This window comes from Momordica charantia, assembly GCF_013281855.1.
Source record: "Momordica charantia cultivar OHB3-1 chromosome 4 unlocalized genomic scaffold, Mcharantia_2.0 BLBB01000004.1, whole genome shotgun sequence".
NCBI classification, from domain to species: Eukaryota; Viridiplantae; Streptophyta; class Magnoliopsida; order Cucurbitales; family Cucurbitaceae; genus Momordica; species Momordica charantia.
This window is the reverse complement of record NW_028275162.1, coordinates 6,507,769-6,530,742: the sequence shown is the minus strand read 5'-3', so window position 1 is coordinate 6,530,742 and position 22,974 is coordinate 6,507,769. Positions and strand designations below refer to the sequence as shown.

General features: G+C 35.0%; 1 protein-coding gene and 1 long non-coding RNA gene across 10 annotated transcripts in view; one reads left to right on the top strand and one right to left on the bottom strand.

The window, feature by feature from the left end:
• LOC111012209 (MADS-box protein AGL24) overlaps nucleotides 1-18,907 on the bottom strand; it is a 60,364-nt gene extending 41,457 nt beyond the window's left edge. For 5 of the 9 annotated variants that reach the window (XR_015790356.1, XR_015790355.1, XM_088123167.1 and 2 more), the window contains exons 1-2: nucleotides 18,690-18,907; nucleotides 18,085-18,281 (exon numbers count right to left, since the gene is read on the bottom strand). Coding sequence is in view for 6 of the 9 variants with exons in the window: in XM_088123167.1 (XP_087979293.1) it covers nucleotides 18,085-18,266 (182 nt within the window). In the remaining 3 variants the exon portion in view is untranslated. Of the gene's footprint in view, nucleotides 1-3,636; nucleotides 9,626-18,084; nucleotides 18,282-18,689 lie in introns of those variants that run through there. The other 4 variants (XM_022286269.2, XM_022286270.2, XM_088123169.1 and 1 more) reach the window with 3 other exon arrangements.
• Nucleotides 1-19,715, top strand: part of LOC148211695 (uncharacterized) — a 29,368-nt gene extending 9,653 nt beyond the window's left edge. The window contains exons 2-3 of the long non-coding RNA XR_015790357.1: nucleotides 19,174-19,258; nucleotides 19,348-19,715. This is a non-coding gene — a long non-coding RNA (uncharacterized LOC148211695). The remainder of the gene's footprint in view (nucleotides 1-19,173; nucleotides 19,259-19,347) is intronic.
• Nucleotides 19,716-22,974: the final 3,259 nt, after the last annotated feature.

Sequence of the window (22,974 nt, the reverse complement as noted above, 5' to 3'; positions counted from 1 at the left end):
AGAATTGACACTGATGCTTCAGGGACAGGATTGAGGGCAATACTGATGCAGGAACAATGCCCCATTGCCTTTCAACCATGCATTGTCGACACAAGGGCAAGCGAAGTCTGTGTACAAAAGAAAGTTGATGGTTGTGGTGCTGGCGATCCAACGATGGCGTCCTTACTTGTTAGGCCAAAAGTTTATTGTGAGAACAGATCAACAAGTGCTTAAATACCTATTAAAGCAACGAATAGTGCAGCCGGGGTACCAAAAGTGGATTTCTAAGTTGTTGGGGGTATGACTTCGAGATCCAATACCGCCCTAGATTGGAGAATAAGGTCGCGAATGCCTTGTCTTGCATGCCACCGATTCCTCATTTGGCCACATTGATAGTTCCAGCTATCCTTGATGTGGATTTGATAAAAAAAAAAGGTGCAGTAGGACCCACACTATTCAACCATCTTGGAGAATCTTGCAAAAGATGGGGAAAGTGTCCCTAAGTATAACGTGCCGTAGGGAGTCCTCAAGTACAAAAATAGGATGGTGTTGTCCAAGCATCCTTCCCTTATTCCAGTCATTCTGCACCTGCACCACAACACAATAATGGGAGGCCATTCGGGGTTCTTACGCACCTATAAGCGGATGACAGGAGAATTATATTGGCCAGGGATGAAGGCGGCAACTAAGAAGTATGTGGGAGAGTGCTGTGTTTGCTAATGTAACAAAACTTTGTCGACCTCACCCTCAGGGTTGTTACAACCACTTCCAATGCCTGACAAGATATAGGAAGATATTACCATGGATTTCGTGGAAGGCTTACCTAGGTCCCTAAGGCAGGACACGATCTTGGTGATCGTTGATCGACTCAGTAAGTATGCCCATTTCATACCTCTAAGCCACCCATTTACAACTAAGACAGTGGCAGCATCATTCATCAAGAATAGTTAGACTACATGAGGTTTCACGATCGATTATTTTTTATCAGGATAGGATTTTCTTGAGCCATTTTTGGATTGAATTATTTCATCTCCATGGTACTAAGTTGAAGTGGAGTACTGCCTACTATCCTCAAATGAATGAGCAAACTGAGAGGGTCAACTGAAGCTTGGAAACTCAATTGCATTGTTTTTGCAATGACTCTCCAAAGTCTTAGGGAAATTGGCTAGCTTGGGCGGAGTACTTGTATAACACCACGTTCCATGGGTCTACTAGAACCACTCCTTTTTGAATTGTTTATAGTGGAAACCCTCCACCTCTGTTGTTCTATGGTAGCCAAAAGACCTCTAATGCGACGTTGGATCAGCAGCTGGCTGAATGAAATGCAACTGGTGGACAGTAATCTCAAACAAAAGTAAGAATTTCATAATGCTTTATTAAATGAAGGGGATATCTATTTATAAGGAGATCCAAGCTAACAAACTATTAATAGTTTAACAAACTATTAGTAACTTGAAGTTACTATACAGTAAAAGAATGTTTTAAAAGAATTACAACTAAACACTCAGCTGTAAAACTACCCGAACAATCATCTACGGCTACATCAATTTCCCCTACCCAAAAAAAATAACTCGTCCTCGAGTTAATCAGTCAAAGAAAACTGGTTAGGTGGATGAAACTGATAAATGTCTGTAATATTGAAAATCGGAATGATGTTATATTCGGATGGGAGGTCAATCTTGTAGGCATTTTCTCCAAATCGATCTAGTATAGCAAAAGGGCCAAGTTTTCTCTTTTTCAGCTTATTATAAGTTCCAGCCGGGAAATGGCTCTTCCGTAGATGAATCATAACAAGGTCCCCAACTTGGAATTCCTTGAATCTTCGCTTCTTGTCTGCTATTGCCTTATACTTTGCATTTGAATCTTCTAGATGTTGGCGAATTTCTTCATGTAATTAAGTAATCCTAGCAGCCATTTCTTCCGCTTCCACATTAAGATCAACAGAAATAGGAAAGTTAGTGAGATCTATTGTTAACCGAGGGAGTTTGGTATATAGAACCTCAAAGGGAGACTTCCCTGTTGTTCTGTTCCTCATGTGGTTGAAAGCAAACTCGGGTTGGGCAAGTGCCATATCCCATTGCTTTGGTCAGTCTCCACTAATGCAGCGGAGTAGCTTTCCCAAAGAACGATTTGTTACTTCTGTTTGACCATCCGTTTGTGGGTGGCTGGTGGTGCTGAACTTTAGTGTAGTGTCAAATTTCTTCCACAAAGTTCGCCAAAAGTGGCTAAGGAACTTTACATCTCGATCAGACACAATAGACTTTGGGATACCAAGGAGGCGAACTATTTCTCGAAAGAACAAAGTAGCAATAGAAACGGCATCCGAAGTTTTTCTACAGGCCACAAATGAGCCATTTTACTGAATCTATCGACTACAACCATAACAGAGTCAAAGCCTCTTTGAGTTTTGGGAAGACCGAGTATGAAGTCCAAGGTCTTCCCAAATATTCTGAGGGATAGGTAACGGGGTATACAACCCTGTGTTTTGAGATGTTCCCTTGTATGATTGGCAAATGTAACATTTATGGAAAAAATTGGTAACATCCTTTCTAAGTTGGGGCCAAAAGAAACGCATGGTGACAATTGTAATGGTCTTGTCACGGCCTAAATGGTCGGCTAAACCGCCAGCATAAACATCTTTGATAATGGCTTCTCGAAGGGATGTGTGAGGAATGCACAGGGCATGTCCTTTAAATAAGTAACCATTAACAATATGATATTCATTTGTAGCTATATGATTTATGCACTTTTCCCAAATATCCCGAAAGTCAAAATCCGTAGCATAGGTATCGGGGAGGTGATCAAATTCTATTATTTCACCCTTGAGAAGTGTAAGAAGGTTATGTTTCCTGCTTAAGGCATCAGTTGCTTTGTTACTAATTCCGGAGGTATGCTTGATGATAAAATCAAATCTTTGTAAAAAAGATAACCAACGAGCATGCATCCGACTTATAGTTTTTTTAGTGTGTAGAAATTTTAGAGAGAAGTGGTCAGCTAAAAGGATAAATTCTTTTCCTAAAAGATAATGTTCTCACTGTTTTAATGCTCTAACTAAAGCATAGAGCTCTTGCTCATAGGTACTCCACTTTTGTCTCGAGGGACTTAGCTTTTCACTAAAATATTCTATGGGATGGTTGTTTTGTGAAAGGACAGCTCCTATTCGAATGCCCGAAGCATCGACCGAAACTTCAAAAGGTTGCTCGAAATTTGGTAATGTTAGGACAGGACTGGTACTTAATTTGGTTTTAAGGTTGTTAAAGCTCTCATGTTGGCTGTGTCCCCAAAAAAAAGGTCCCTTTTTTAAGCAGTTTGTTAAAGGTGCAACTAGAGAACTAAAATTTCGAATGAATTTTCTATAAAAAGAGGCTAGCCGAGGAAGCTTTGAATATCCTTTATTGTTTTGGGTTGTGGCCATTGAACTATAGCTTGTATTTTTTTAGGATCCATATGGATTTTATTATGCCCAATTATGAATCCTAGGAAGGAAATCTCAGTAGCTATAAAAATACATTTCTTAAGGTTAATTATTAATTGATTATCAGCTAATACCGAAAAGACCTTCTGGAAATGGTTCATATGGTCAGTCATACATTGGCTATAGATAAGGATATCATCAAAGTAAACCACTACAAATTTATTAATAAAAGAGAGTAATACCTGGTTCATCAACCTCATGAATGTGCTTGGGGCGTTGGACAGCCCAAATGGCATGACTAGCCACTCAAATAAGCCATCATTTGTCTTGAAATCTGTCTTCCATTCGTCTCCCGGCCGTATTCGGATTTGATGGTAGCCATTCCTAATGTCAATTTTAGAAAATATTGTGGCCCCACCCAGTTGGTCGATTAAATCATCGATACGGGGAATGGGAAACCGGTATTTTATAGTAATCTTGTTTATTGCTCGACTATCCACACACATACTCCATGTTCCATCCTTCTTAGGTGTTAATAAAGCGGGAACAACACACGGGCTTAAACTAGGTTGTATATGTCCTTTATCAAGCAATTCTTAGACTTGATCATGGAGAATTTTGTATTCGGATGGGTTCATTCGATAATGAGCAAGATTAGGTAAGGTGGCTCCCGGAAAAAATTTGATATTATGTTGAATATCACATAAAGGGGGCAATCCGGTAGGAGTATCCACAATAGTCTTATAGTCAAGTAATAATTGATCCACTTCAGGTGGAATACCATGTTCTTGTTCCATAGTCCCAAAATTTTTAATTACTAGCCCAAGAATAGGTAGATCCTTGTGTACAATGAGCTTTTTTGCCGAAGACAGTGTGAACAAGGTCCCTATTTTTGGAGCACTATCCTTTGGAAAGACAAGTTTTTGTGGTGAAAGAGGAAGTAACACAACCGTTTTCCCCATCCAACTGAATTCATATGTATTCTCACGTCCCTTGTGGACGACTTGTGTATCATATTGTCATGGCCTCCCTAGGAGAATATGGCAAACATCCATATCCAACACATCACACACGATTTGGTCCTTGTAACTAGCCCTAATGGACAAAGGTATTGTACATGTGTGTGACTTAAGCTTCCCCACCCTTCTTAATCCAAGAAACTTTACAAGGGTGTGGGTGTGGATTTAATTTCAAACGGAGGGGTGTCACAAGCTTACTGGCTACAATATTTTCTGTACTGCCACTATCAATTATAATGTTACAAACCTTACCTTCAACAGTGCAGCGAGATTTGAACAAGGCATGTCGTTGGTATGTGGGCTCAATATTTGGGGTGATGAGAAGGCGTTGAATGACACAAGTGATGGGATCACCCTCATTAGGACCTAGATATTCGATGTCATCTTCTTGGAGCTCTTCCTCACTGCATTCTTGTTGCTCATCCTCTTCCACAAAGGTAACTGTCTTTCTTTGAAGACATTCGTTGGAAAGATGTCCGACCTGCCCACAACGAAAGCACTTGCCCAAAGTTGGGCAGTTATAAGCATTAGTTACCTTTTTTCCCAATGGGAGCTCTAATGTATCTTCTAAAGAAGTGTCTTTGGCGACTTGTTTGCCTTTGGCCGAGCCACCAGCTGATGGTAAAGAAGGTTTTTCTAATTGTACAGCATTCCGTTTGGAAGGACCCCCTTGATCCCAAGTGGTTCTTCGAGCATACGTCTTCTTGTAGCGGTTGTTAACTTGTTCTTCAATTGTTGTAGCAGTGGATATGGCCTCATTGAGGTACCCAATAGGTTGTAATGCAATCTCTTCTTTGATATCCGAACGCAGCCCACCAATATATCGTGCCACCAAATATTGCTGATGTTCCCCAAGATTCGTCCGAGCCCCCAATCTATGGAATTCTTCTATGTAATCAGCAATCGTGCGCGTTCCTTGTCGACAATTTTGATACTAATTATACAAAATCTGTTCAAAATTTATGGGTAGGAATCGCTCATGCATGAGTTTCTTCATACATTCCCAACGACGTATTGGTTGCTTTCCATACCTCTGACGATTGAGTTCTAGTTTGTCCCACCACACCGAAACACCACCCTTGAGTTTGAATGCTACTAATTGAACTTTTTTATGTTCTGGTGTATTCATATATGCAAAAAAGTTTTCTACATTCCGCACCCAATCCAAGAATCCTTCGATTTCCATTTTCCCTCTGAAGGTAGGGATATCAATTTTTAGTTTATACTCACTTGTATCTTGCTGTCTATGTGGACGATCTTGATACCCGCGTCGGTTATTTTCTATCTCAACAAGGTCTTCCTCCTCATCACTGGAATAATCAATGGACGGATCTTGTTGCCTTTGAAACAGTGGATTGTTAGTAACATCTTGAAGATGCTGGCGACGGTCTTGATGAAATCTTGGTCCCATATTGAATTCTTGCCTTCTTTCTTGATGAAATCTTGGAGGAGTGGCCTGTCTTTCTTGGATATGAACGCCTTGCTGATCTTCCCCTTTAACTTCTTGATCGAATCTTGAAGTATTTTGAGGAGCTCTTGTTGGACTGTGACTTATACTCAGATTTTCCAGTTGCTGATGTATTACGCCTAGGATCTGTTTGATCTCACCCACGTCATTATGTAAACCCTTGATATCTCCTTCGACCAACTGCAAGCGTGTGGTCAATGCTCGTGGTGGGAGAGCGATTGATTGCTCTGCTTCTTTGTTTGTCACGGAAGAAACGTCTCTTAAAGTAAGTTTCTTTCCCGCCATTTGAACGTCCAGAATTTTCTTGGGTGCTCTGATACCAATTTTGGTAGAGAGTAATCTCAAACAAAAGTAAGAATTTCATAATGCTTTATTAAATGAAGGGGTATCTCTATTTGTAAGGAGATCCAAGCTAACAAACTAACAAACTATTAGTAGTTTAACGAACTATTAGTAACTTGAAGTTACTATACGGTAAAAGAATGTTTTAAAAGAATTACAACTAAAGACTCAGCTGTAAAACTACCCCAACAGTCATCTATGGCTACATCAGCAACCCAAGAAACCATCACGCATCACTTGAACCAACTGCATAATAGAATGAAAAAATATGCAGACTTACACTGCACTGTTTGAAGTGGGAGATCTGGTTTTTTTGAAGATCAGAGCCTATAGATAGAAATCGTTGGCGAAAAAGAGAAACAAGAAACTTCATCCTAAATATTTCAGTACTTGTATAGTGGAGAAAAAGTTTGGGAAGGTCGCATACAAGCTGACACTACCTCCTGAGGCCGTAATACACCCAGTGTCTGCACGCCTATCACACCCCAGCGCCCAACGCCCATGTCCGCACGCCCCAGTGCGCCCGCCAACTCCCAGCGCCCCCTGTCCGCCACCATGCGCGCGCCAATCGTGCCATCCCTGTCTCCGTGCGCGTCAACCAACCACGACAGCCCCCATGGGCACCTCCACCATTTGCTTTTGCCACTCCCATAAGTGCCCCCTACTTGCCTTGCCACCCACTCCACCCATTTAAGGAGTAGATGTCTTTTTATTTCGGATTATTTTGGTAGATTTGTTTTGGATTTTATCTTTGATTTCTTTGATATATTTATCATTTTTTAAAATTCACTTTGGCAAGTTTTAGACTTTTAGGAATTTATCAATTTCAATTTCTTTTTAATTTTGTTATTTTCCTTAAAAGGCTAAGGGTTTTGGCCTATAAATAGGCTTGTACCCATCCATTGTATGACATCTTGGAATTGTCTTTTGAATAGAATTGAGTTTCTCTCATTGCCGTGTGCAAACCCCCCTTCAAATCTCGAATCCGTTTGTGCGGTTGAACTTAGGACTTCGTGTTTGAACCCTTCAGAACATGCTTGTTTGAGTGGTCAACAAACTCGTGGCGTGTTTCCGACCTCAAGCATAGTGAGTCATCTGTCTGCTTAAGGTAACGACTGCAAAGGTAATCCCTCTAACATTGACCTTTCGGGTTGAACCAACTATACGATTGGATTCAAGTGGCTTGTGGCCCGAGTATCTCAATACGCTTGGGTTGTCGCGTATCACTCACCCGCTCGAATTAGTGAGGTAGCTTGTAATCGCCTCAGGACTATTTTCTTCATTATCGGAATACCAGGAGTAGCTCACTTATATTTATAAATCTTTATTAGGTCCCTTATCTAATCAATGTGAGATCGTTAACATGACGCCTCAAGATCGTGGCTTCTTTGGTTCATCGATCTTGGCCGAATCCTATTTTTGGACTGGATGCTCGTTTGAGCTTGTTGGGCTCTAATATCATATCAATATTTATGGGGTTCCATCTTAAAATCAATTGGCGATGAGAAGAGTAGCCCACTTATATTGCAAACCGTTATTAGGTCTGTTTTCTTATAAATGTGGGATCCTTAACATGCCCCTCAAGATCGTAGCTCTTTTGGCTCATCAATCTTGACCGAATCCCATTTTTGGACTGAATGCTTGTTCGAGCTTGTTGGACTCTAATATCATGTCAATATTTATTGGGGTTCCATCTCAAAACCAATTGGCAATGAGATGAGTAGCCCACTTATATAATAAACCCTTGTTAGATCTCTTATCTTATTAGTGTGGGATCCTTAACATCAGCTCACTACTTCATATTCTCTACAACAAAATGGAGTTAGTGAGAGGAAGAACAAGAGCATTTTGGAGATGATAAGATTATTGTTGCATGAGAAGAACTTGCCAAAGGGGTCTTGGGTCAAAGCAGCAAATGCAACAATCTTTCCACTAAATAGACTACATACAAGGGTCTTATAGAAGAAGACATCTTAAGAAACTTGGTTTGACACTAAACCAAAACTGACAAATTTAAAGGTGTATGGATTTGTGCTCTTTTCCATGTTCCATAGGCTAAGAGAGACAAATTGAGTGAGAAAGCGGAACTAATAATCTTTATAGGCTATAGCATGGTGTCCAAAGCCTACAAGATCAATCAATCTCACACAGAGAAGATGGTTACTAGTAGAGATGTTTCATTTTTAGAGGATGAGTAGTTGAACTAGATAGAAGAAGCAGAGGTGGAGCAACAAGATGTCTCTCTGGATCTTGATGAACTGGCTGATAATGCACCAATTAGAGGGATTAAGACTACTGAATGAGGTGTATGAAATAAGCAATGTAGTTACACTGAAGTCCGTAAGGTATGAAGAAGCTAAAAAAGATCAGAAGTGGATGAAGGCAATGAAAGAGGAGTTGAGTATGATAGAGAAGAATAAGACATGGAAGTTAGTGGAGAAGCCTGCAGATAGAAAGGTGATTGGAGTTAAATGGATTTTCAAGACCAAATTGAATCTATATGGCTTTATGAACAAGAACAAGGCTAGGTTAGTGGTGAAAAGAGTATGCACAAGTCTGGGGAGTGAATTTCTTGTAAACTTTTTCACCAGTTGCGTGTCAGCTCTGCATGGATGGAAGGAGTATCAACTGGATGTGAAGTTATAAATGGAGTGTTTGAAGAAGCAATCTATGTTGAACACCCACACCTAGACGAGTCATCACACCAAGACGGGAGCAGGAGGTTTATTTGTTAAAGAAGGCTCACTATGAGTTGAATGGTATAGCAAGATAAATGAAGACTTCAGAACATGGATTTTGTGAAGAGTCTGAGCAAATCCACACTCTATGTGAAGAAATCAAGTGTTGATGTTGTGATTGTATCTCTCTATGTAGATGACTTGCTCGTGACAAGAAATGATGATGTTTAGATAAAGGTGTTCAATCAAGAAATAATGAAGGTGTTTGAGATGGCTGATCTAGGTTTTATGCATTACTTCCTGGGTATGGAGGTTCAGCAAGAGCATAATGAAGTGTTTTGTGTTAGAAGAAGTACATCAGAGAGATATTGCATGGGTTTAATATGGAGGAGAGTAAGAGTATGAGCATTCTAATGATTCAGATGGAGAAGTTGAAAATTTTGAGTTGTAGGATTACTCAGATCGTGATTCAACTAGGTCACCTCTGGCTATTGTTTCACTTTTGGCCCAGGGTGTTTATTGCGATGTTCAAAAAAGCAAGATATAATGGCTCAGTAAACTGCAGAAGCTGAGTTCATTGTAGCAGCTGCAGCAGTGAACCAGGTTGTTTTGTTGAAGAAGTTGATGCATTACTTGTATCTGAAGCAAGAAGACAGTGTGAACATGTTTGTGGATAATCAAGACGCTTTAGCTATTTCATTGAATCGATTTTCCATGGAAGGACCAAGCATTTTAAGATTAAATATTATGTTCTAAGAGAGATGCAGCAGGAAGGAGAAGCGCAGTTGGTGCATTGCAAAAAAATTGTTGAGCTTCAGGACGTATAAAGAATGCACCTCAAAAAATGTGTTAATTGCTTAGTGGGGAAGCAAACAAGAATATCTTTTGAGGCGTCTCAACACTCAAGGAAGTCAAATATACTTGACTTAGTATATTCTAATCTATGAAGTACTATAAAGACGAACACACTTTGAGGCACCTCATATACTGTGACCTTTATAGATGATCATTCAATGAAAATATGGGGTTATACCCTGAAGACTATACACTAGGTGTTGTAAGTGTTTTAAGAAATTTCATGCCTTTGTTGAAAGAGAAACTAGTGAGAAGTTGAAGTACATAAGAACCAATAACGGAGGTGAGTATTATGGACTTTTTCATGAATATCGTATAAGCAATGGTATTCGGCATCAAAAGACACATTCTAAGACTCCTCGGTTAAATGCACTAACTGAGAGAATGGATAAAACAATCGTTGAAAGGGTGAGATGCTTGCTTTCACAGTAATAGTTACTGAGATCATTCTGAGCTGAAGCATTAAGCACAGTTGTGCATATTTGGATCTCACGCGATGTGCTTCTTTAAGTTTTGAAGTCTCGAACAGAATTTCATCAAACAAAGGAAATATCCTACAATCACCTATGTGACTTTTGGTGTGAAGTTTTCGTACATATTCCTAAATATAAGAGATCAAAGTGTGATGCAAAGATGAGATCATGTATGTTCCTTGGCAACGACCATACAAACTATAAGATCCAATACAAAAGTTCATAAGAAGTCGAGATGTTGTATTTTTATAAGACCAAACCATTCAATACATTCAAAAGATAGTTTTAAATAGAGTTTCAACACAGTGATTATTTGATTGATTTTGATTCAGCTCCTTTGGCACAACATTCTACACAAACTAAGAATAAGGTTTAGAATCATCGACTTGATGATGCAGATGAGGTAGAGGGTCCAAAACAGGTTGAGATAGATGATGATGTTCATGAACGGTCGTCTAAAACATAAGTTCCAACAGATGTTTCACTTAGGAGGTCAGTCAAAGATTGGCGTTCTTCCACACGATATCCTATTATTGAGTATATGTTACTGACTAATAGGGGAAAACCTGAGAGTTACGAGGAGACCATCGGATATGAGCACAAAAGAGAATGAATTGATGCAATGAAAGATGAAATGAAGTCATTGTATGAAAAACATACTTTTAAGCTTGTCGAGTTGTCTAAAGGGAGAACTGCACTTAAAAATAAGTAAGTTTATAAAGTGAAACAAGAAGAACATACCTCATTAGGGGTGATAATCGGTCGGTCGAAGTCGATTTTGGAGTCAAACCGATGCCTACCACCGACAAGTTAGGTTTCTATCGGTCGAAGCCTGTCGATTTTAGGAGGTTCTACGATTCTGACCGACCAACTACACCGACGGTCAGTCAGTTTTTGTCGGTTTGATGAAGAGGAAAGGGAGAATAAGAAAAAAGAGAAAAAAAATAATAGAAACCGAAGAACTAAAAAGAAAAAGAGAAAGGAAAAAGGAAGTAGAGAAGAAGAAGAAAGAGAAGCAAAATGATAATAGAAATGGAGGAAGAAAAAAGAACAAAGGGAGAAGAAGAGAAAGGTGTACCTATATTAATAAATAAAAGAAAAGAAAAAGAAGGAGAACAAGAAATCAGAGAAGATGAAGGGGACGAGACAGAGAGAGAAGAGAGAAAATGAGAGATGAGATTAAGAGTAGAACGACACGAAACTATGTGAGAGAGTGTAAAAAAAGAGAGAAAATATATAATTTTAAATTAAAAACATCACATCGTGCACAGCTGTAGCCTGCAAATAGCAGCATTTAATGTTCATTCTTTTTTTTTTAACTGCATGATATATCTAATAAGGTCGGTCAGTTTCGGTCGGAAATATTACTTTCGACCAAATCGACCGGCAACCAATCGATTTTTATTTTGGAAAACTGATTTCTAACCAAATTACTTAGTAAACCATTGACCGACTTTGATTCGGTGGGTTTTCGTCAGTCGGATCGATTTTTCGAAAGTTTTTGCTCACCCTTATACCTCATGACTGCATTACAAAGCAAGACTAGTAGTCAAAGAATTCAGTCAGAAGAAAGGTGCTGACTTTGATGAAATATTTGCTCTTATTATCAAGATGTCTTCTATATAGTTATGGGTTTTGCTCCAAGTCTTGACTTGGAGGTTGAGTAGATGAATGTGAAGACTGCAATTTTGCATGGTGGCTTAGATAAAGAAATTTATACTGAACAACCATAGGTCTTAAAGGAGAAAGGCGAGGTCTTATCTGCAAGTTAAAGAAAAGTCTTTATGTGTTGAAACAGCCAGAGAGGTAGTGATACAAGGTAGTTTGAGTCAGTTATGGATGAGCAAGGCTGAAAAAGACTATTTCTGATCGTTGATTTTTGAAAAAAGTTGAGATTTTTCTTAGGGAAATGGTTTTCTCCGCTAAGGAATAATCGTTGAGTCGGACTTTCAATCACTCTTTTGTTTCATGTTAAGGACATTTTGATTGTTGACAGCAACAATGCAAGAATTCACACGTTGAAGAAACAGCTTAGCAAATCCTTTGCTATGAAGTATTTGGGGTCAGCGAAGAAGATTTTTGGAATGTTTATAGTATGAGACACAACATCCAATAAATTGTATATGTCACAGGAGCATGACATAGAGAATGTGCTTGAAAGATTTAACATGAGCAAAACTGAAGCAGTCAATTCTCCTTTATCAAACTGAGAAGCAAGCAAAGTCCTTCTACATATAAAGAGAAGGCATGAGCAGAGACACATATGCTTCAGCATTTGCTCATGTTGTTGGTGTTGCTAGTCGTTTTATGTCCAATCCATGAAAACAGCATTAGGAGGCAATCGAGTGGATCATGAGATATTTGCTAGGTACTTCCAGTTTGAAACTAATGTTTGGAAGTTGAAAATCAATGCTTGTGGATTACATTGATTTAGATGTAGCAGGATATCTAGATAATAAAAAGTCTACTTCTGACTATTTGATGACATTCACAAGTGGTACAATGTCTTGACAGTTAAAATTACAGAAGTGTTTTGCATTTTCTACGGTTGAAACAGAGTATATTGTAGCAACAAGGTGTGTAAAGAGATGTTACGGATGAGGAGGTTTATATAGGTAAGAATTCAATATTTCATTCCATAACCAAACATATACATGAAAGGTATCACTTGATGAAAAATACTCTCAATTACAGAGTGTTTAAACTTGAGAAGATGTATACTAATTATAATACATCTTATATGCTTGAAAAAGAATCTACCAAGAAAAAAAAAATTGAGTTTTGTCATTCTATTGTTGAAACTAGAGGTGTTCATGGTTCTATTCGAAGCCCATCCGAAACTAAAACTGAAATTTAAAAAGAAAATTAATAATAAAAAATCGCTGAATCAAAGTTCGTGCACAAATCATACCAAACCAAATCACAAACTAATGGATTAATCGGTTCCGTTTACGGTTTCACAGAAAAATAATAAATCATAAAGCAAAAAAAGAAAAGCAAAAGGCTGATAGGAAGGGGAGGGGAGGGCCAAGACAGGAGGGTTACACACCAGGGGAGGAGAAAGACTTCAAGAAGGGGAAGACTTAATATATATATGGTCCGATTCAATTTGAGGTTTGATATTTTTAATGCAAACTGAAATAAAAATGCATTATCGACCGAACCGAACTACAAAACCAATAAAATCGATTTTTCGATTTAATGTTTTAGTTTTGTGGGTTTGGTGGTGCACCCTTAACTGAAATGACAATTTCCTTGACACAGCGAAGAACTTGAGATTTGTTTGAGTTTTTCACTCCACTGAAGACTATGTTTGGAAGGCCCATGTGGGCCTTCAGGTTTTATTTAATTAAAATTGTGCATTCGTTGGTCAATATACATGCACGACAAAGACGAAAGAGAGAAATAAAAAGAAAAAGAGAAAAGAAAGGGAATTAATACATAAGCTTTCAGCACTTTTGGAGGTTGACATGTGGTTTGATGGAGTTGAAATTTTGATAGCATGTTCAGGACATGAGGGTATTTAATTTAGACCATAGAGATATCTTTTGGAGCTGCCTATAGTCAAATTATAGTAGGTAGTTGGATGCCACTTTTTAGTATCTTCTAATCTTTTTGTGTTGGAAAAGAGTATATTGCAACACAGAGACGTCAACAGTTTATACAGATAAGAATGAAATATTTCATTCTAGAACTAAACATATAGATGTGAAGTATCCCTAGATAAAAAATGTTCTCAATAATGGAGTATTTGAACTTTAGAAGATACATACGAATCGTAATGCATCGGATATGCTGAAAAGAATCTACCAAGATGAAAGCTTGAGTTTTGTCGTTTCGTTACTAAAACGAGAGGGGTTTAAAGTTTCGTTCAAAAGGCAATTCGAAATCGAATTTCAAAAAGAAAAAATAATTAAAAAAATCATCGAATCGAAGTTCGTGCACAAACCACACCGAACCAAACTTCAAACTGACAGATTAATTAGTTCCATTTGCAGTTCACGGAAAAATAAATAAAAAATAAAAGAAAAAAAAATGAAAAGCAAAAGGTTGATAGGGAAGGGGCCAAGACGAGAGGATAACACTCCAGAGGGAACAAACTTGAGGGAGGGGAAGACTTAATATATATACCGTTCGGTTCGGTTTGGGGTTCGATTTTTTAGTCCAAACCAAAATTGAACTGCATTATTCAAATTGCTACTTATAATGGACTGAATTGAACCACAAAATCGATAAAATTGGTTTTTCGATTCGATGTTTTGGTTTTTTCGGTTTGGTTGTGCCTTCCTAGTTGGAAAGATAAGTTCCTTCACACAATGAAAAGATAGAGCTTTGTCGGGTTTTTTACTTATGTGAAGCCTATGTTTGAAGGGTCTTCGGGTTTTGTTTAATTAAAATTGTGCAGTAGCCGATCAATATGCACTCGCATGAGAAAGATGAAAGAGAGAGAGAAATAGGAAGGAAAAGATCAAAGAAAGGGAATTTGGACAAAAGCGTTTTTTGAAGGGTCTTCAATCTGGATAGTAGAGATTCTTTTGGGAGCGGCCTATAGTCATATTAGAGTGGTTAGCTAGGTTCTAGTTGTTAGTGAGATCTTTCTAATCTTTCTTTGTCATATTTACCAAGATTTATTATCTCGAGATTCTATTATGGTATGCCTCTGATTGTGACTAGAAAGAACTTGTAGTTCATTATTAATTATAGTTGAAATTTTGATTTCATTCCATGTTTTCTTACTCCTCGCCTCAGGAAGGTTTTACATGTTAAAATTGTTTGCATCTTATTTCAATTATTTCTACTTATTTCCTATTAGATTGACAAAGAGAGGATAACTGATCTTTAGAATAAAGTGTTTAGCCCAACATGCTCTTGGAAAAAACGATTGTTCCTAGGGTTGCTATTAGGGTTCTAGAGGTAAGTATTTATCCGATCGATAGATTAGGGTATAAAGACATATAGGATATGATCTATAAGAGTAGGGCGTTGTTTCCACGAGTTCATGCGTCTCTCCGTGATGAGTTTCAACTCCTTTTCAATAATGCATGAACGAGGTAGGTGTCGTAAGTGAGTCGTTCCTTACCATCGTGTATTCAATACATGGCAACGACGACCCTCTCTCAAATATTTCTTGGAAAAAAGAATTTTAAAGTAATCCAAAATTTTCAAAATGTTTTTTTAACACTTTTATTTATTTAAAAAACACTTAGGAAACTATACTAAATACACTCTAAATTAGTAATATTCTCATCTTAAAAAGTGGTTTTATTTATTAAAATAAAAGTAAATTTAGTCATCCCAAACACCCTTATTTAGTGATTCCTAAGTAAATTTGCTGTATTTAAAACTTTTAAAATCTAGAGATGCATACGAATAGAGTTTTTAAAACTATGTCGAATAAAAGAGTTTCGTATACAACTATTTAATAGCTCTCCAATATATCTAAAGTTCGATTTTATATAAAAATGAAACTAATTAACAAGGTTTTAAAAAAAAAACATTAATGCTAGTTTTTAAAATCCAAGTAAATTTTTTAAAGAAATGGGGTATTAAAAAATCAGTTTTCCTTTTTCTTGATCAACGTTTTAAAATATTCTATAATATAGTAAATTATTCAACAAAGAAATTGTTTTTAAATAGCTTAAATCTCTCACAGATAGTAAATGAAGAATAAAAATGCTACCAAACCAACAAAACTCTAATAACTAGTTTATCTTTAAAAAGAAATTGTAATAATTCTCTTTGTTTGGAGTTTGTTTTAGTAATCCTCTTGACCTTCAGTGTTTCCTTTTAATTCTATTTTGTTTCTTTTAGAAGTTTATTTTCTCAAAAAAAAAAAAAAAATCTTATAATATTTTGTTCTTACTTCTTAGTGCTACTTCCTAATTCTAATGGTAGTTTTTGTTCTGTACAAAGGTTTCTTTTAAGAAAAAGAAGAAGCAATAACAAAATAATAAGTAATAGAAACAAAGCACATAAAATGAGAGAATTTGTACCAATATTTTAAAATAAAGAAAATAGAGAGCATAGTGATCATAAAATAAATCACATATAATAAAATAAACTAAAGTGTGTACCTACGAAGTATTTAAATAAATATATCGAAAATGAAGATTATCTTCGTGTATAATAAACTTAGAAGTAAGCATATACAAAACGAGACGATATTTTTCGTACAATAAAGAGATCAAGAGATGATAACTGACATGAACGATAATGAGTTGTTAAACCCATTTCATTTTAGAAAATAAAAACCCTATTGTATTATGGCAGTAACAATAATTAAGTTAATTTTTTAATCTATTTATAATTTTGTTTTAGCCTTTATCTAAGTTAAAAAAAAAAAAAAAAGATAATAATGAGAGTCTATAGTGGTTGTTTGTTATGTACATAGTCCAAGAAGGAAAGACAACTAAGAGGCATGGAAATGATTCCAATGATTCAATATCAAATATGCTTAATTCTAGTAAACTACTTCAAAAACTAATTCTAATAATGTAATTTGTTCTTATTTGTTGGCACAGTTTCAATCTTTAATCTCATTCTACCTATTTGTTGAAGTTTTTTTTTAGTATTTGATATATTAATGGTGAAAAACTAGGAGATGGGGTACCCTACAAGGTCGAAGGGTTACGAAAAACACTCCCAATTAGTCATAATATGAATAGGATCCTAATTACAATAGGAACTAGCAAGAAGAACACCAGATGGATGAAAATAGTTGAACCGAATCCAAGCTTCCTCGAAACTAGGGTAGTTCTCTACGAGGACCCTCTGATTTCCCTTGAACCTAATTCTAAAAAATGTGACTATGATAGCGTCGAACCAAAGAATTCTAGCGCGATCTTTGAAAGGGAACTTTACCCTATATATTTCATGTTTCATTTGGTAAGTATAGTGAGGATTTGAACTTTACCCTTCTACTTCATTAATATTTAAGAGCTATTAAAAAAACCCATCTTGCAAAATGCCACTTAATGAGGCCTAAAAATCAAAGCAAAATTTAACTAAAGTTTATCAATAATGTTCTAATTAAGGCTTCTACTTGAAAATCTTCATTGGGCAATCAACATTAAAACCTATATTTTATTAAAGCCTTTATTTCAACAAAAAAAAAATCTTTAAATAATCAAAATAAAAAGCTCCTTTTGATAGACTCCTTTGTAACTTGACTGGACTAGACCCTTTTTTTTTTCCTGTTCATTTACTGTACTTTCATACCTAAACCTTAAAGGAATCCATGAAAATGAAAAAATGCAAATGAAAATGAATGCAAATTTTGCATATATAATATGATATAAACATACATATACATAAAGAAAAGTACACTAACAAGCAAATTCCAAGAGAACCCAAATGTTAATCCAAATTTAGCACAAAACCCATCTCCCCAAACTTGAAAACTCCCCAAGTCTTATCCAAAACTTTCATGAATTGCACCTCAAATTTTCCCATCTCCAAGTCTACCAACAATATAAACATACTCTATATTTTATGAAGCATCAGAAGATAAAGCATTTTGGTGAAGAAAAACTAATGTTTTTGCTTTTGGAGATTTCATCCAAAAGAAAGAAAAAAAATCCCAAAACATGTCCTTAAAATCCCAACAATGTCCTACAATTTTAGATTTGGCCCTCATCTCCATAAGTCACACCCCCCTATGATGTTTATGATTAACTTTTGACTAGGATTTTTGTACTTGGCCTTCTTCCTTAGCTTTGAAAATGCATTTTTTCCTCATCCTAAGTTTCTCTCTCCTCTAGAAAAAAAATGGTTGATTTGATGCAGAAACAAGTAGAGAACTAATTAGCTTTCTATTTTTGCTATGGAAATTTTAGAGTTTAGAGAGAGAAAAAACCTTGAGCTTGCATAATCAAAGAGCTTTCCTGAAGCAGAGAAAACAAAAAGGCCAATCTCAGCATCACAGAGAATTGCAAGTTCTTTGGCCTTCTTGAAGAGCCCCTTTCTCCTCTTGGAAAATGCCACTTGCCTTGCAGCTATGTTGTCTATCTTCTTGATCTGAATTTTCTTCCTCGTCATTTTCTTCTTCTTCAGCTGAGAGAAAAAAAAAATCAAAAATTTACCATTTGGGAGCAAAGGAAAATTTGATCTTTTTGGAGAGGAATCAAACCCAATTCTCAGAGTTCATACAGATCGAAAGAGGAGCAAAAACCCACAAAAGCAAATCAAACACATACATTAAAGGAAGGCAATATCAGTTCCTCGAAAAACAAAAACCATCCACTAATAGCAACTTCAAAGGAAGAAAAAAAAAGTGGGGTTTTTCAGATTTTTCCTTTTTAGAGAGAGATGATGATGATTATGATGATGAGAGAGAAATCCAGCCACAACCCACCTCAGATTTGATGCCAAAATTGGTTCTTGCAGAGATTGAGAGAAAAAAAAAACAAAAAACAAGACAAGAAACATTAAAAAAAAAAACAAAGCTTAGAACATTACTACCTTGGAGAGAAGAAGGAGCTGTTTCCTCAGCTGGATTGATCTCTTTGTTCTTCTGTTCTTCCTTTTTTTTTTCTTTTTTAACTCAGGAAATGGAAATGGGTAGCTTTTGGGGTTATTACTGACACGGCTTCAAAGCTTGCAGACAAGATACCATTATTTGGAAACCCTCCAATGGCTTGAAGAGAGAGAAAGAGAGAGAGAGAAAAAAAAAAGAAAAAGAAAAAGGAAGAGAGAAAGAAAGAAAGGTGGCTGTGAGTTAAAGATATTTAATGTTCTTTTTTTTTTCTTTTCTTTCTTTTTGTGGCTAATGAATTCCCTCCAAAAACTCTTCCTTTCACTCGTTTTAGGTTTCGTTTTCTGTGCTTTTTGCCATTTTTGTTTCTCCTTTCTTATTTGAATAGTCAACTGTTTTATTTAAAGCATGCTTAATTTGTGTCCCTTTTTCTTTGTTTTTTTTTCAAACTTTTGTTTTGAAAATTCAAAGAGTCTCTCATGTTTTTGAGAGATTTGGCATGTAGGAGCAAACCGGCTTATCCTTTTGGTTGGCGAGTGTGTCCAACAAAATAGAGGTGAGCATTTCGATACTTAAGTTAATAATAGAGTTCGAAGGTAAATAATGTAACTACAAGGGAGAGACACTTTGTTTTTCTATAAACAGTTGTAGATGAATCAATTTGGTAATGGAGAAAGAGATCCTAGTCTCCGATCAAGGAATGAGTTGCCCTGGCAATGGTGGTGAGCACTCGGTCAATCCCATCGTTTTTGCACGCTGATGGAGGAAACAACCTAGCGAGGGCGGGCCTATTTGCTCTTCTTTTGCATACCTGGTGATGTCAGCTCTACTCATTCTTAGTTATCCAAGACGTGGCAGGCTTGTTTTCCTCCTGGACTTTAGATTTTGCCTCTAATGTTTTAAAAGTTATCGATTATATAATCCATCTTATTTTGTTGTAAAAATGTTGATGGGTTGTTAATTATGATGCTACTAGACCTGCGAAACTCAATTCACCCATCATCAAAATTTTACTGCCCATTAACAAATTCACTTCTTCCAAGTAACATGCTACTAGACCCTAGAAAATATGCGAGGAGCATCTTTTAAAGGTAGCTTTACAGCTTGTCGTAAACGGTTAAAAAATTAGTTGGAATGTTAGTTTTAAGAACTAATCCTATTACACCGCCTAGTTACAAAACTCGATCATAAGGCAGTACAAAATAGGATTTCACCGTAGAGTTAATAAAATCATCCCACGGTAATTTAAAAAGATTTAACATAAAGGCTATTGAAGTTACATTACATATTGCTCATGTTACTCAAATATGTTATAAACAATAATTATATTTTTTAACCCAGGAATGTTATTGAAAATCTTTTAATACATTAAAGGTAATATTGTAAATTTCAAAAGATGAATGACCTAAATTACACTAAAATATTAGAGAGATCATCTTGTACATTTAATTAGAGAAATGAATCATAACTTATAAGTTAAAATACTAGTTTGATTCATGTACCTTCAGTTTTTGTTCATTTTGGTCCCTATACTTTCGAAATGTTCGTCTTGGTCCTTGTGCTTTCAATGTTGGTTCATTTTAGTCTCTATACTTTCAAAAGGTTCATTTTGATCCATGTCCTTTTAAAAAGTGACTATTTTGGTCCCTTTAAAATGATCACTTTTTTAAAGTACAGGGATCAAAATTAACAATATCAAAATACATGGACTAAAATGAAACAAAGTTTAAAGTATAGGGACTAAAACGAACATTTTCAAAGTACGGGAACTAAAATGAACCAAGGCAGGGACTAAAATAGTATTTTAACCTAACTTATAATTAATACTCTTGATAATATTTTGACGTGTCACGATATGGTTGGTCAGTTTTTCAATACTCAATTAGTAGAATTTTGCACGTGATGATCTCAATATATCTCTCCCTAAATTGGAAGTTAATGACACAAACAGTTAACTATACCTAGATAGGTTAATGCATTTATGAACAATATTTCAATGGATATATAAAAAAATATTTCTTTCTCTAATGCAATATTTTATTTAAATTTCCATTATTTGGCAAAAAAAAAAAAAAAAAAAAGAGATTACTTCACATAATTTTATCACATGAAGATCCACATAATATATAACTCTCATTTTTTATCGTAAGTAAATTATAAACTCTTGTATTGTAAGGTCATAAATAATGGGGTCTCATAAAAGATTACTTGCATTGGTTAATTATACCGTGCATGATCAGTATAATTTAAAAATCGTTATTTTAAAAAATGCCAACAACTTGACCTAATCCAGCCATGTATTTAAAGCTTCAAAGAAAAAGCAAACATTTAATTCTTGTAGTTTTTTTTTTGTTGGTCCTCTGACATAATAAAGATGATGTCACAACTTATTGCGATGATGATCCAATAGTAAGAAATTGACATGGTAAAGATGAGGTCACAACTTATTCCGAAGAAATTTTACTGTTATTTATATCGGTCACAACTTAATATAAATAGTATAAATCCAACGTGAGCATAGTTCAACAGTAAAAACATATTAATTATTTCTAATTTAAGTGAAAAGTTCAAATCTCGAGGCTCATACTAAAAAATCAGGAGATCACAATCTATTGGGGTGATTTATGGGTAGAAAAATAATAAAAAATCTCTTACATGTTGGTTCTTAATTAAATGTGGGGCACGAGATCTAGGGTGTCTATTATAAAATCTTCATTGTATTTCTCTCTACTTTATAGTGGAATCTCTAGATAGATAGATAGAAAAAATTATATAGAAAAAAAAAACTATTTGTTCTTTTAAGCAATCTAATTTTTTTTAACTCAGATTTGTAGAAAATACTCGTGCGGTTTGGAGATACATGTCAATAACATGTGGGGACGATGAAGTATATGTCAATTATCGCTGAGCTATGCTCACTTTTGCTCCTTGTTTCTTATTTTTTATTAACACATTATTTCAACAGGAAAAATTTGTGTTTGTTTTATGTTTCTTATTTTTACTTTTTCTTGAAGTTCATAAATTGCTATTTTCAATTTCATTTTTTTTCCTCGTACATTTCATATTCAAATAGTCAAAAACTATGAATAGAAAATAATTACAAAATATATATATAACAGAACAAAAAATGAGAATAATGTTCCCTTGGGGGTTACTTAATAATATATTGTTGTTTCTCACTTCTTTGTTTTGTTTCCAAAGTCTTTGAGAGAAAAATAAATAAGGAAACAGTCACTAAATGTATTTTCGTTTTATTTTAATTAAAATGAAAGAGCAAAGAACAAAAACAATTACTATATGTACTTTATTTTTCTTTCTTCAAGAATAGAAAAATAGAAAATGCGAAATGAAAAATAATAGACATTTTTTTTAATTTAGCCTATATTTTTAAAAAGTTTCAAATTAATTTAGTTGTACTTAAAAAAAAGTTTCAATTTAATTTTTTACATTTTGAATACCTTTTTAGTAAATGTTAAAATCAGTTGATTTTGATAAGCCTACATGATCTTGATGAGTTCGCCTAAGCGAGCTTGTTAGTAACGTTTTCATTTTTCATTTATTTCTGTTTCTCATTTTCAATTTTTGAAAAAAGTAATCATTTTTTAACCGTTCATGCCTCTCATTTCTCTCTTTAAAAAAACGTTTCTAAAATTGTGTTGAAATTTTGGAAACGACAGAATCAAAGTTTTTTAATTTTTTTTCCAAATTTTTCCATAATATATATAAAAGCATTATTTTACCAATTTTTTAAGTATAAAATAAATATAACATAAAATTTTTTAATAATTAATTTGAAATTTAATTTTTTCTTAAAAACTTTTATTTTTTTTTAAATTTAAAGGTTTAGAGAACCAGAAATTGTATGTTTCTTTTTTAATTAAAAAATAAACAAAGAAAACAAAAAATATTACCAAACCCAATTCTAATACAACAAGAGATATAAAACCAAAAAAAATAAGATATAAGGAAACAACCTTAAAAAATTAATTAAAACTCTAAAAATCATTCTCCAAAATTCTAAGAAGCTATAGAAATGTTGATTTGTCTCATTTTATTTTAAAAATATTAAAAATATTTATTCACAATTGATTTTGAAAAAGTTATCAAAATGTGTGTTTGGAATGGATGAGAAAATGGAGTGATTTAGAAAAAATAGATTTAAATATAATTTATTTTTCAAAATTATCCTTTATTTAAATGATACTTAAAAATAGATTTCAAATTTTACTAAAATTAATTTTTTAATTAATCAAAAAACGAAGAGAGAACTGA